This window comes from Pterocles gutturalis, unplaced genomic scaffold, assembly GCF_000699245.1.
Source record: "Pterocles gutturalis isolate BGI_N339 unplaced genomic scaffold, ASM69924v1 scaffold3008, whole genome shotgun sequence".
NCBI classification, from domain to species: Eukaryota; Metazoa; Chordata; class Aves; order Pterocliformes; family Pteroclidae; genus Pterocles; species Pterocles gutturalis.
In genome coordinates this window covers 1-803 of record NW_010117747.1, presented here as the reverse complement: position 1 = coordinate 803, position 803 = coordinate 1, and the positions used below count along the sequence as shown (strand labels likewise).

At 61.9% G+C, this 803-nt stretch overlaps 1 protein-coding gene across 1 annotated transcript in view; it reads right to left on the bottom strand.

Moving 5' to 3' along the window:
• Positions 1-744, bottom strand: part of PLA2G2A (phospholipase A2, group IIA (platelets, synovial fluid)) — a 1288-nt gene extending 544 nt beyond the window's left edge. The window contains 2 exon segments of the mRNA XM_010075892.1: positions 418-559; positions 705-744. Coding sequence (XP_010074194.1) covers positions 418-559; positions 705-744 — 182 coding nt within the window.
• Between the last annotated feature and the right edge of the window lie 59 nt (positions 745-803).

Below are 803 nucleotides of genomic sequence, written 5' to 3'. Positions count from 1 at the left end.
TGGTGCAATCCTGTTGACTTCAGCTGGTTGTCACGGGCATGACCCTACTGACGACAGGGCTGGAATTGGGGGTGAACACTGCCTCGGTTTCCCCACTTCCCTAAAACCTGTTCTGCTGCTGCCCATCCTGTGGTCTGCATTCTCCAAAGCTTCGGAGGGTGCTGCTGGGGTTGCTCACAAGCCCTGGGGTTACCCCAGGGCCAGCGTTAGCCATCCTGGGGCCAGCATTAACCACCCCAGGGCCAGTATTAGCCATCCTGGGGCCAGCATTAACCACCCCAGGGCCAGCGTTAGCCATTCCAGGGCCAGCATCCCGGGGCCAGCATTAGCCAGCCCAGGGCCAGTGTTAGCTGTCTCAGGGCTAGTGTTGGCCATCCCAGGGCCAGTGTTAGCCGCTGCAGGCAGTGCCTCCTGTACCGGTCAGTTGAAGCCCTGGTCGTGCCGCCGCTGCCCCATCCCGTGTAGCAGCCGTGTCAGCCGTGGGTCAGGTTTCCTACGGTGCTCCCCTCGAGCCCTGGTGTGAACATGCGCGGAGCCTTCCCACGAGCTGTGAGCACACCTGGAGGGAGCAGAAAATGGGATTTTTGTGAGTTATCCACAGAAATGAGGCGCGGGAAGCAGGCGGGAGAGGAGCTCAGGGGGTTTGGGGATGGTCCCAGCTGCAGGTGGGTCCCAGCCATGAGTCGGGGAACGGCAGCACTTACTGCAGGCACACAGCACGGCCAGTGTCAGCAGGACCTTCATCTTCCTCACCTGCGCCTGGGGGGAGAAATGGAGGAGAGACCCCACCGGGCAGTGTGGGC